The 9,724-nt window shown below is 40.2% G+C and overlaps 1 protein-coding gene across 1 annotated transcript; it reads right to left on the bottom strand.

The window, feature by feature from the left end:
- Window positions 1-6,416: 6,416 nt before the first annotated feature.
- Window positions 6,417-8,237, bottom strand: LINGO2 (leucine rich repeat and Ig domain containing 2). The gene has a single exon (XM_065908380.1). The coding sequence runs from the start codon at window positions 8,235-8,237 to the stop codon at window positions 6,417-6,419; it is 1,821 nt and encodes a 606-aa protein (XP_065764452.1).
- Window positions 8,238-9,724: the final 1,487 nt, after the last annotated feature.

Genomic DNA, 9,724 nt, shown 5'->3' with positions numbered 1-9,724 from the left:
AAACAGCCTCTAAAGAGTTTGCTCATGACTTAGCTTCTGTCTCTTGCCAGCACACAGATATGTCTGACCTAGTATGTTGCTGGACACACATTGTGGTAAAGATTGAGGTTTTTTTTTTTTTTTGAAAGTCTGATTTACTCTCCTGCATAATCATTGTTTGTTGATTACACTGTATTACAGTATTGATTTCATGGTAGTGGGGATTAACTATATTAAAGCAATTTAGAATAGGAGGTTTGCAAGGAAATGAAGAAAGCTAACATGGCAACTGAATTTTTAGGGTGATGTTTTGTATTTTGGGTGTTTTCTGTTTTGTCCTTGTAGGATAGATACATCTTTGACTCTGACCCATTTATAGTATGGAAAGTTATCTTTTGAGCTTTATTGGAATTAATAGTTAACCAATTTATAAGAATGTACATTTGCATTTTCGTTGTCTTCTAATGGCTATTTTGCATATTAAAGGTAAAGCTTTCCTTAAAATATGCAACACTCTCTTGATTATGCCAGCTCTTTGCTCATTCTGCTAAGGCTATAAATAAAACTTCTATTTAAGGCTGGCATTATATCAACCCACCTGCTTCTAAAAGAGAGAGAAAATCAGAATCATTCAACCTGCAGATTGCTGTCACCTTGTAATTATATGAATGGCAAATCTTAACTTTTAAGTGCTCTGTGAGATAAGCTGGAGGGCTTTTGGAAAAAAAAAAAAAGCAATTTCTGGTTTAACAATTACTCAAGAATTCCTGAGTACCAATGAAAGGAGACTTTTCCCTGGAGAGAGCATTCATTGATAGGGTGTGTTGGCAGCTGGGAGGTGACGTGGTGGGGCAGGGAGAGCTGGAAAATGCGGGATCCTTTCAGTGGTGGCATCAGGAGAGGAGGCAGGAGTGGGGCGGTACCAAAGCTTTCCTCTCTCCGTGAGCTGTCTCAGGGGACTTGGTGGTCCATGCTCTTTTCCTCCTTCCTATTCAGCATGTTATTAGGGAGAAGGTGGAGAGGGGCGGAGAAGAGGTCTTAAAGACTTTGGCCAACTGGAGAAGGGCAGTCTGGGGTACATGCAAGTTTGTCTTGATCATATTATCATATTTTAGAAGGGGAACATCAATTTCAGTTCAAGCCTGTTTTAGAAAATCAAAGCGTTTACAAACTTCCTAATTGTTTTTTTTTTTTTTTTTGTGCAAACATTTATCCTAGACAACTTGTTGAAAAACATATAACACAGTAAGCAGTTTCCATTCCCTGATGTTTTTCAAGAAAATATTCAGCTATGTTACTGCTATCAAAACAGAAAAGCCAACGTCAGACTTGGAAACCTATCTTTCATCGTTGATGGAAAATACAGTTTACTTGGCTAAATCTTGCCAACCCAGGCCTATGGCTCCTCAATCCATTTTTTGCTAGGTAATTTAGCTAAATATTGTGGCAAATCAGTTCACATTTTGATCTTGTTCATTGTGAAGCTGTCCCTCCCTGTAGTGGAACTTTTGCTGGAGTGAGACTGAGAAGGCTCCCTGTGGAATGGTTTTTGAAGGAGTTAGGGAAAGAGTAACAGAGCTTCATGTCAAATGTTTGCCAAAGTACTAGGAAGCACACTCTGCTACCTAATGTGGAACTCAGAAATCAACAAGTCAGACAATACTTCATCCCTCAAGGCCTTCCATACACAACTGCAAGGATAACTCCAGAACTCCTCCTTCAGAAGATAGCAAGGATTTTAGTAGAAAGGATAGGACTCTTAAAGCCAACTATGGAAAGTTAATGGGAATTACCAGGCACCTGATGTCTTAGTCTAATGGGAAATGTTTCTAAGGCTTTACTCCCAGGAATAAAGGGATATATCTTTACCTAAGTACTGTGTAGAATGAATGGCTTTGGCCCCCATGTTTTGTTACTAGGTTCACATGGCACAAAATCCATTTGGAATGGCTTATGTGAGTTCTATAAAGGTGACCTGGACATAGATAATAGGGATAAAAAAGACACTGATGAAACTTAAGAGTATAACCTCTGATGCTTCTTCAGTTAAGAAGATACTATAAAAATTAGAAAGGAAATAGGATTAAAATGGATTCAAGTGTCTCCCTCCAACCTTTCTTTAGACTTTTATGTATATTTTTGGTCAGAACTTAGCCTTCTAAGTTGAAAATGATGGGTATTTTTTGTTTTGTTTTTTCTTTTCTAGAAAGCTTCAAGACTTCAAGAAGTATCTGTGATGCTGAATATCTTCTGAGCACAGTTACTGAAGTTAAAGCAAATGTCTTGATATGGAGATAAAGGGAGGCCCTGGAAGGGTAAGTAAATTTACATGGGGTTCCACTAAATTCTTCTCCAGGATCACATCCTCTCTTTTCTACCTTATATTACATATTTGTTCCTGCTTGAGTTATGGAAAGTGACAAAGGTCAGGCTTAAAATTTAGGATTTGCAGGTGAGATTTAAATAATTTAAAAAAATCATAGAAGATTATAATATCTGGGCTCCTCTGAGAACTGAAGAGAACAGATTTGACGAAACAACAGAAAAAGAACCCACCTTGAAGACTGTAGAGTAAATCCTGAATGCCTTTATCCTACTGGGCGGGGTGGGAGGGGGGGTTGTTGATGATAAGAAAAATTTCTGAGAAACTTGAGCAAAGCTAGAGTTATGAAAATGTCATCTGGAACTAGGAAGTACAAGTCTTGGCAATTCTAGGGTTACATTTTCAAACTTTGAGAATATTTGAAAAACTCATAAATGCAATGAAAATTTTTAAAAAGTAACATGAGAATTTGGAAAAGTAGAAATCACTTGCCAGAAACACATTAGGCCAAAACATTTGAGTTATCATACTCTAACAAAATAGATCAACTCTCTGACCATTAGGGCTTTAGCCAGGGAATTTTTCTTCTCAAAATTTAATGCCTAGTGAGTATATTTCATTGAAGATGCTTAATATGCACAGAGAACTGGTCAACCCAGATTTAAATGCTGAGCCAAACAACTGTATTTCTTCTTGGGATAGTTTGAAAAAATACCTTGGGAAGATTGATGACCCCTAGATCACTACTAGGGGAAAATTTGGCCCATGTGTGTGTTTGTCGCAGTCTAGTTGGATCTAATAAAGAGGTAAGCTGAAGTCACAAAGGAAAATTTCCTTTGTGAAGTTTGATATTAGAGCCTCAAAGTTCTAGTCAATGGAACCCAAGATCAAAGCTTTACAGTTATAAAAAGGAACCCAAGATCTGAACAGATAGAATGTAAAAAATTAAGTGGGCATTCTGTTACCTATAACTCCATTACTATGATGCTTCAGACAGAAAGTCACAGCTCCTCCTAGGACTTTCTGGCCAGTTCATTTGTATGATCAGATCATTCATCCAAGTGGCATACTTTTTTGTAATCAATTGGAACCCAATTCAAATAGTAATTTTACTCTTCTTGGAACATTGGGTTTAGGGATAATTCAGAAGAGTACAACTCCAGTCCAATGTTGATTGGACGGGGTTCTGTGAAACTCTAGTTTTTCAAGATGTTTAACAGTTATATCATGAAAAGAAATGCCTCATGCTCAAATAAGTTGGAGAAACTCCAAAGTAAGCAACATTAAATAACATTCATGTTTATTGAACTTTTTAGAAGATTTATTAGGCTCAAATATATATTGAACCTCCAAGAGGTTGTTACAGCATGCACCATTTCCCCAACTTATTAGTCTATGAGACTTTTTTTGGAAAGAACACTTATTAATATCCTAAATAACTTGTTCCAGGGATCACAGTATATAAACCCCCAAGAGAGTGCAGTCTCTTTACTTCCTGTGGAATAATAACTAAATCTTTTCATGGATGAGTTGACTTTAATCCAATTTCATTTGACTAAGCTTTTTGGTCCACTTTTATTTTGAGAGAAAATAGCATAATGACAAAACCCTGTTATTAACTGCTAAATGTTTCTCTCTCTCTTTTTGTTTTTCCAGTTGGACAATTAGTTAAATACTCCAAACAAAGTATTCTCCACTAACTTTTGGAAGACTCTCTGTCTACTTTAACTTTGTTCATTTTTAAATTTGAAAGATTCTGTTCCATTTCCATACAAGTTGGAACTGTGATAGAATTTATTGCAGGTCTTGACTCATTGTTAGATATAAATAAGGTAATTTCCATAAGAGGAAAATGAATTTCTAAGTGATCTATGATAATCATCAGGAAAGTCAAATGAAAAATTACTCAGGCAGTCCATTCTTCAATCTTTCTATCTCATTTCCACCCTGTATTAAGGGAGAAATGTGTTTAAACATGCCGCTATCCAGTTGGCAAAACAATTTTTGGACCCGTCACTTTTTTATTGGGGTCACTTTTATTTTACTGAAGTTACTCAAAATTTCAAATACTCAAAAAGCCAGCTCTTTGAAAGTTAAACTTCCAATGTGATATGTCAAGAAACAAATGCCAGACACCTTCTATTCCAGCTTACACACTGTACCAAAGGGTGCTCTTTTTAAGGTTCCTCTCAAAGTGTGAAAAGTGTAGAAATCTATCTATCTCTTCTATGCTATTTAAATATATCACATGTCATGAATACACTATATTCAGTGCTTTCTTAGATCATATAATTATAGTTGACCCTTGAACAACCTGGGCATGAACCGTGCAGGTCCAGTTATACACAAATTTTTTTTCAACCATATATACTACAAGTATTGATACAATGTGATCAGAGGTTGGTTGAATTCATGGATGTAGACTTGTGGGCCAATTATAAGTTATATGAAGATTTCAACTGCACAGGGGGTCATCACCCCTAACTCCCATGTTCAAGGGTCAGCTGTATCTGCTTTGAAAATCACTGACTCAGCCTTCAGCCAAATGGAATTATATCTCATTTGAACCAGATCACTGGTGGTAATGGTGTGATGCCATTTTTTAAAAACTATAATATTTTCACTTTGAGTAACAATCCTTGATACAAACTGAATTGGACAAATTCATTCAGAGGGGTGAAAGTGTCAGCACAATTTAACCTACTTATAGGGGTGAATCTTAGTTTTTCCTCAGTGGACGAAAAAAATATCAGTAAGTGCTTTTAAATCTACCTTGTTTTTTACCACTTCTTTAAAAACAAGACAGATTCTTCTTTGTCTACACCAAAGAGCTTTCAAAATAAAAAATCAATATCTCCTTGGAAAGGAAGCAGGAAGACACCCTGGAGTTGTGCATTTAAGATAATACTGTGTGTAGAGTATTTGAATAGACAACATCAGAGGTGCGGTAGCTAGATGCTTCCTCAGACTGGCAGTGATCCAGCCTTCAGACAACATTGTTTTTTAAACAGATCCTCCCTTGTATGGATCACCCTGGTTTCTGTTGGCATCTGAAAAGAACTTATTATCCAGAGAGCTTTACACATCTGAATTTTTTTGATCTTAGCTATGAGCTGAATATTACCCTAGGAGCAGATATAAACATCACATCCTCTTCCCTTAGTAGGAATTGATGAAAATAAAATCAAGTTGTGGCTAAAGGAATAAATTTCATTATTGACACCTACCTTGCATTTTACAGGTATAAACAGTGACACACCACTTTCTGGAGAAACCAAAGGCTTTGTTACAGTAAACTGGTCCAGTGTGATATCACAAGTATAAAAAATATTCCATTCTGTATCAAAACTAGGCACATGCCTTTATTTATAGTAACAGAAATTAACAGAGTTGAGCATTTTTGCCTTGGGTCCTATCTCTTGGCATCCTACATCAGACAAAACTTATCTCTCCACATATATCCACCCATAACTCCAGGGATCTAATCTCAGGGTTATCTCTATGGTAAGAAGGTGACATCACACCTGGGCCGATAGTGATGTGTAACGAAAAAGCACAACCTCTCATTCATATTGCTTCAAAACATATACAGCATATGTGTTTCAAAAAAAAGAGAAGAGTAAAGAATATATTGATTTCTTTGTGGTTTTGAACCAACAGTATGGGATGATGCAAGGCTTTTAACAAAGGAGAATCATAGATACAAATTTTTCTTGTCGAGTATGGTTTAGACAAATGTGTCTTTTTAATACGTAAATCCTACATTGTAGGTTGCTCCTTTTGATTTCTTCTTTTGTTTTTGCAGTGGTAGAAAAGGTTGAGTAACTGTCCATGAGCATGAGCCGAAGCTTCAGGTTCATTACTGAGATCCCCAGAATGCCAGTATTTGCAATGCAAACAATTAGTACCCCACTGTGTGAAGGGCTCTGACACATGCCTGCCTGCCTGCTTCTAGGTGGAGCGTCTCCATCAGAAGTCCTCCTGCTTCTGCGGACCCTGCTTTGACACAGGGAAGCTGCACTAAGCTGCCTTTTAACCTAGTACTTCTCTTGTGCCAGGCTGTCTCACTGGTTACAGACAATGACACAGAAACAATAGTTGGAGCGGCCAACCTTCAAATCATTTTCATATTGAACCTCCTGGGTCCAGCCACCTCCCCTTCCACGACAGCACCATTGTTTTTTCGGGGCACGTACTCAAGGTCAATGCTGTTTTTGTGTTTGCCTTTCCCTCGGCTCCACACAAAAAGGAGGAGGAAGCAAAATAACACCACTCCCAGGAAGGTGAAACAGCCCATGGCTGTGGACACCAGTATTGTCTTAAGGTCCAGGGAGAAAGTATTGGCATTGGTGCCATTGGAAATGGTGTCATTGGAGTCGGTCATGTACATAGGGGTCCTGTTGGCATAAAGGAAGCGGTCTGAAGCGAACCCTTTGACAGTTAAGGAGGCCGTGAAGGTGTCATTCCCCGCAGCATTGCTAGCGATGCAGACGTACATCCCACTGTCTTGATCCTGGGCGAAGCGGATCTCCAGGGTGCCATCGCCCAGCACGGTGGCTCTTCCATTGGACTTGGTGGTGATGAACCGCCTTCGAGGTGTCACCCAGGAGATCACAGGCTGAGGGTCTCCATCGGCATTGCATTCCAGCTGGACCGTCTGCCCCTCATCCACAAGCAGATGCTGCAACTTCTTCTCACGGATTTTGGGTTTTTTGCAGGTGAAGTAAAAAGAAAGGGCAGTGCTGTGGAAATCTTTGAATGACCTCTCGCGGATAGTGTCCGGGCCAGCGCACATGGGCTGCTGGCCACCGAACTGCAGGGTTGGGTGCCGCTGCAGGATCCACAGGAGGCGGCAGTCGCAGGCCAGAGGGTTGTTGTTAATGCTCAGGACCTCCAAAGCCCTCGGGGAGGAGAAGACATTCTCTTCCAGAGTTTCCAGAAGGTTCTGAGACACGTTGAGCACACGAAGGAAGCGGAGCCCTTGGAAGGAGTGAGGCTCGATGGTGCGGAGCTGGGCCCCCACTATATGAAGCTCTTGGAGGCGGATCAGGTCGGAGAACATGCCTGCCTCAATAGTGCTGATGGGATTGTAGGAGAGATTCAGATGGGTTAGGTAGACCAGGTGTTTAAAGGCAAGGAAGGGGACGGTGGATAGATTGGTGTTGGTGATGGAGAGAGAGGTGAGGTTGAGACCATAGAGGCTGTTGGCAGGCATCATATCCAGTAAAGGCCAATAGTCAATCTCTAGATGTTTCAGGTGGAACAGTCTTTTAAAGGCATACACGGGCATGTTGTTGATATTGAGATGCTTCAGGTGCAGGCTGATGAGGCTGCGGAGGTGTGAGAGGGCTTCTGTGGGTACCGCAGTGAGGTTACATTTCTCCAGTGTGAGCTGCTCCAAGCTAAGCAGCCCACTGAAGGCCCGGTGTGATATATAAACCAAATCATTGTCCCCCACTTCTAGAGATTTCAGGTTATGCAAATCCTGGAACATGTAGTCCAGTAAAATGACAATCTTATTCTCACTAATGTCAAGCTTGGTGAGGTTGGAGAGGCCCGTGAAGACCCCCAAAGGGACCAACTTCAGGCGATTGCCCTTCAGGCGGAGGGAACGCAGGTTGAAGAGATTGTTAAAGGCTCCTGGCTCCACATTGGCAATGATGTTGTCACTCAAGTCTATCTCCTCCAGCAGAGGGTAAGAGATGAATTCTTCGGGGTTGATGCTTTTCAGCCTGTTCTTGCTGAGGTCCAAGATTTTGGTCTCGATGGGAATGCCCTCTGGGATGGCGATCAGCCTCCTCCTGTGGCAGCTAACAGATTTGTTCTGGGCTGAGCACTCGCAGCGAGCAGGGCAGCCAATGGTGGATCCCATGAAGACTAAGACCACAGCCAGACCCAGGAATGGCTGCCAACATGACAAGGCCGTGTGAAGCATGACTCCCCCTCTTGTCTACACCTTGGTCACGGGCCTGCAGGAGAAGGGGCCAAAGAAGGGAGGAAGAAAAACTGAGTTAGGAAATAGGTAGGTAAAGAGACATAAAGGGAGACAGTGAGCACGATGAAAAGACCCTAGATTTGGAAGGCTGCAGACCAGATCTGACCTTTAAACCTGAGGGCTGCCATCATTAACATGATCTTGGGTAGGCTATTAATATCTCGCCTCCCTGTACTTCAGTTTTCTTGGCTGTAAAATGGAAATAAGAAGGACGATGATAGTACCTTTCTAGAGTTATGACAGTTTCAGTATTGAACAACTCTGTTTGTGTGCTCAGTTGTGTTCAATTCTCTGAGACCCCATGGACTGCAGCCCTCCAGGCTCTTCGGTCCATGGACTTCTCGAAAGACTATTACAGTGTCTGGCACAGACTGGTGCAAAATAATACATTTCACAAAAGGCTTTATTTTGAACTTAAAGGACAGAAGCAGAGGTCAGTGGTTAAGGGACATTTGTGCAGTTTGAATCAGTGTCTGTATCTCTGATGTTTGTGATGTCATCTGAAAAATGAAGCTAATAGAAGCTTCACTGAACATTAGGAACCTTGGGTTCCAAGTACAAAACAAAGTTACATTCAGTGAAAGAGGTTGAGATGTTTTACCTTCATATGTAACTATTCTGTTAAAGTGAAAGTGTTAGTCACTCAGTCACGTCAGACTCTTGGTGACCACATTGACTGTAGCCTGCCACACTCCGCCATCTGTGGAATTTTCCAGGCAAGAATACTGGAGTGGGTTGCCATTTCCTTCTCCAGGGGATCTTCCCGACCCAAGGATCGAACACAGGTCTCCTGCATCATAGGCAGATGCTTTACCGTCTGAGCCACCAGGGAAGTCACCGTTAATTAGAAAGTTTACCTCTTTCAGAATTCAGCAAATTTTGATTTATGAAGCGTTTTCCTTTTTTGAGGTAAACAAAAAGAGCCTCAAAAATCTCCCTGAACTCTTCATGTTTATCATAGGTATGAGGCATCATAGTGGCTTTGAAGATGAAAATTCTTTAAGATTTTTGGGTTAAATATATAAGAGTGGGAAGAGTCATTATTTTAAGAAAAAAAGTCTTTAAATAATAAATGAACATCATTTTTTATATTCAAATTCAAACCCATTAAACCTGTTAAGCTGAAATTAAATAGATATCAGATGAGATTGAAACTGACTATGTTTTAAATGTATGTCGTTAAGCAGACGCTGAACTTACTGCTAAACTAAACAGTGAGAAGTATGTTATGGAGAATTATGAACCTGAGCCCCCCCAGGGGTGTACTTCATCCATGGACACCATGTTTACTCAAGGGCAAGTAGTTTAAAGTAATATTTTTAGATATAAAGGTATCTGATAAAACTTCAGCATTCACTCCTGAATCGTTTAAGAGTATAATTCTTCGATCAGTGTTTACATATGTCTATGTATATATAACTATGTCT

Source organism: Muntiacus reevesi, chromosome 17 (assembly GCF_963930625.1).
Source record: "Muntiacus reevesi chromosome 17, mMunRee1.1, whole genome shotgun sequence".
Classification (NCBI taxonomy): domain Eukaryota; kingdom Metazoa; phylum Chordata; class Mammalia; order Artiodactyla; family Cervidae; genus Muntiacus; species Muntiacus reevesi.
This window is presented reverse-complemented; position numbering and strand designations above follow the sequence as displayed.

Bases quoted from the DNA above. Each gene is read 5' to 3' on its own strand.
- LINGO2 (XM_065908380.1), bottom strand. From the start codon at position 8,237: ATGCTTCACACGGCCTTGTCATGTTGGCAGCCATTCCTGGGTCTGGCT.